This window comes from Calidris pugnax, unplaced genomic scaffold (assembly GCF_001431845.1).
Source record: "Calidris pugnax isolate Ruff unplaced genomic scaffold, ASM143184v1 scaffold987, whole genome shotgun sequence".
Taxonomy (NCBI): Eukaryota; Metazoa; Chordata; class Aves; order Charadriiformes; family Scolopacidae; genus Calidris; species Calidris pugnax.
Genome location: NW_015091608.1, coordinates 1 through 2,360, shown reverse-complemented (window position 1 = coordinate 2,360; position 2,360 = coordinate 1). Strand labels below are relative to the sequence as shown.

Sequence of the window (2,360 nt, the reverse complement as noted above, 5' to 3'; positions counted from 1 at the left end):
CCCCCCCCGCGGCAAAAGGCCACGTTTTTCTGTTGTTTTTCACAGTTTTTGGTTAAAAAAAAGGCAGACGATGGGCAGGAACACGCTTCGACACGCTCTAACATGCTCCAACACGCTTCCACACGCTCCAACATGCTTCCACACACTCCCACATGCTTCCACATGCTCCAACACACTTCCACACGCTTCCACACGCTTCCACATGCTCCCACACACTCTTACATGCTTCTACACGCTTCCACATGCTCACACACACACAGCCGCCTGCAGGCGTGTACAGGCGTGTACGAGCACATACAGCCGTGTAAAGACACGTACTGGCAGCTACAGCCATGTAGTGACGTGTACGGTCACGCACAGCTGTGTAAAGGCGTGTACAGCCATGTAAAGACATGTACTGGCAGGTAGAGGCATGTACAGCCGTGTAGTGACATGTAAAGACATGTACTGGCAGGTAGAGGCATGTACAGCCGTGTAGTGACATGTAAAGCCATGTACTGGCAGGTAGAGGCATGTACAGCCATGTAGTGACATGTAAAGCCATGTACTGGCAGGTAGAGGCATGTACAGCCATGTAGTGTCACGCACAGCTGTGTACACGCGTGTTTAGCGGCGTACAGCCGTGCACAGGCATGTAGAGCCCTGTAAGGGCATGTAAAGACATGTACTGACATGTACGGCCGTGTACAGGCATGTAGAGCCACATACAGCCATGTACAGGCATGTAGAGCCATGTACAGCCGTGTAAAGACATGTGCAGCCATACACAGCCACACGTGTACAGGCATGTAGAGCCATGTACAGCCATGTAGAACCACGTACAGCCATGTACAGGCATGTAGAGCCGTGTACAGGCATGTAGAGCCACATACAGCCATGTACAGGCATGTAGAGCCGTGTACAGGCATGTAGAGCCACATACAGCCATGTACAGGCATGTAGAGCCCTGTACAGCTGTGTAAAGACACGTGCAGCCATACACAGCCACACGTGTACAGGCATGTAGAGCCATGTACAGGCATGTAGAGCCGTGTACAGCCACGTAAAACCACATGTGTGGCCTCCTACAGCCGTGTACACACGTGTGCGGCCGCACACGGTCACGCAGAGCCCCGTGTGCTCACACACACACACACACGTGTGCTCACACACACACACACACAGCACCCACGCTCACACACAAATACTGGTCGGCCACCTCAAAACGGGGAATTAATTTACACACCACCACACACCGAGAGAAATTGTAGATCCTGAGCCAGGGTGTAGATTAGGAATCTCTTGGCTTCCAGCAAGATTTAGGGTTTCTTTTTTTTTCTTCCCTTTTCTCCTTTTTTTGTTTTGTTTTCTTTTTTTAACTGCTAAACCAGCCAGCCACCTGCTAGTTAAAAAGCAAAGAAAAGGGAGAACTCCCGGGATTGCTTGCCCTTGCTGAGAAGTGGCAAGTGGCTGGATGCTACCGACTCCAAAAGGAAAAAAAACAAAAAAAACCCACTCACACGCATCGCAAAAAACCTGTGTTTCACCACTTATTCCAAGAGGGGAGATGGGTGCTGGTTGCTGTTTTTATCTTTCCCTTTGAGGGGAGTTTGGGGGCAGACAGGAGGTGGGGGGGAGGAAGGGAGCTTTTGGCTGATGTAGTTCTAAACGTACACCTATCACCACAATTAATTAAAAAAGCACCACCCTACACTATTTCACAGGGAAAAAAAGAGGAAAAAAAAAAAAGACAAGGTGAATGTACACCGACTACCACCACGCACAACGATGAGAGCCCTGCAGGTCAACTCATGGCCTCTTCAAAACGAAAAATAAAAGAGAAAAGAAGAGCTCAAGATGGTGACGGGAGGAAAAAAAAGGAAAAAAAAAAAAAGAGAAAAAGAAAATAAAAAGGAAAAAATCCAAAATTCTCTCGTTACAAAGACTGGGAAAAAGAAGAACCGTTATGGTACACTCCCGACTCTCCAAAATAGCTGCAGAAACTCAGCTCAGCCTTCCTCCTCCTCCTCTTCCTCCTCCCTTTCCCCGCCGCCCCGGAGGACAGAGTCCTGCTGCTGCTCACATCTCGTTGGAGTAGGTGTAGTTGGGGGTGGCCGAGTACTGCGTCTCGTGCTGCATCATGGCCCCCTGCGCCGCCCCCATGGCCGCGTTCTGCGCCGCCTGCTGCACGTGGGGGTTCTTCCAGGCCCCCGTGGTCCACTCCTCCTGGGCTTTGCTGAAGCTCCCCCCGCTCCCCCGGTAGAACTTGTGCACCTGGAGAAGGTCAGAAAGAGGAAAAAAATAAATCCAGAGGTGCTGAGCCTCCAAAGGGTAGTGAGAGCTCCCCGAAAGTGACCCGGCCACCCCCCAAGTGACCCATC

The 2,360-nt window shown here is 50.9% G+C and overlaps 1 protein-coding gene across 1 annotated transcript in view; it reads left to right on the top strand.

Moving 5' to 3' along the window:
- The window catches only part of LOC106899889 (putative per-hexamer repeat protein 5), a 6,367-nt gene extending 5,959 nt beyond the window's left edge, over positions 1-408 (top strand). The window contains exon 3 of the mRNA XM_014961828.1: positions 271-408. Within this exon, the coding sequence (XP_014817314.1) occupies positions 271-408 (138 nt within the window). The remainder of the gene's footprint in view (positions 1-270) is intronic.
- Positions 409-2,360: the final 1,952 nt, after the last annotated feature.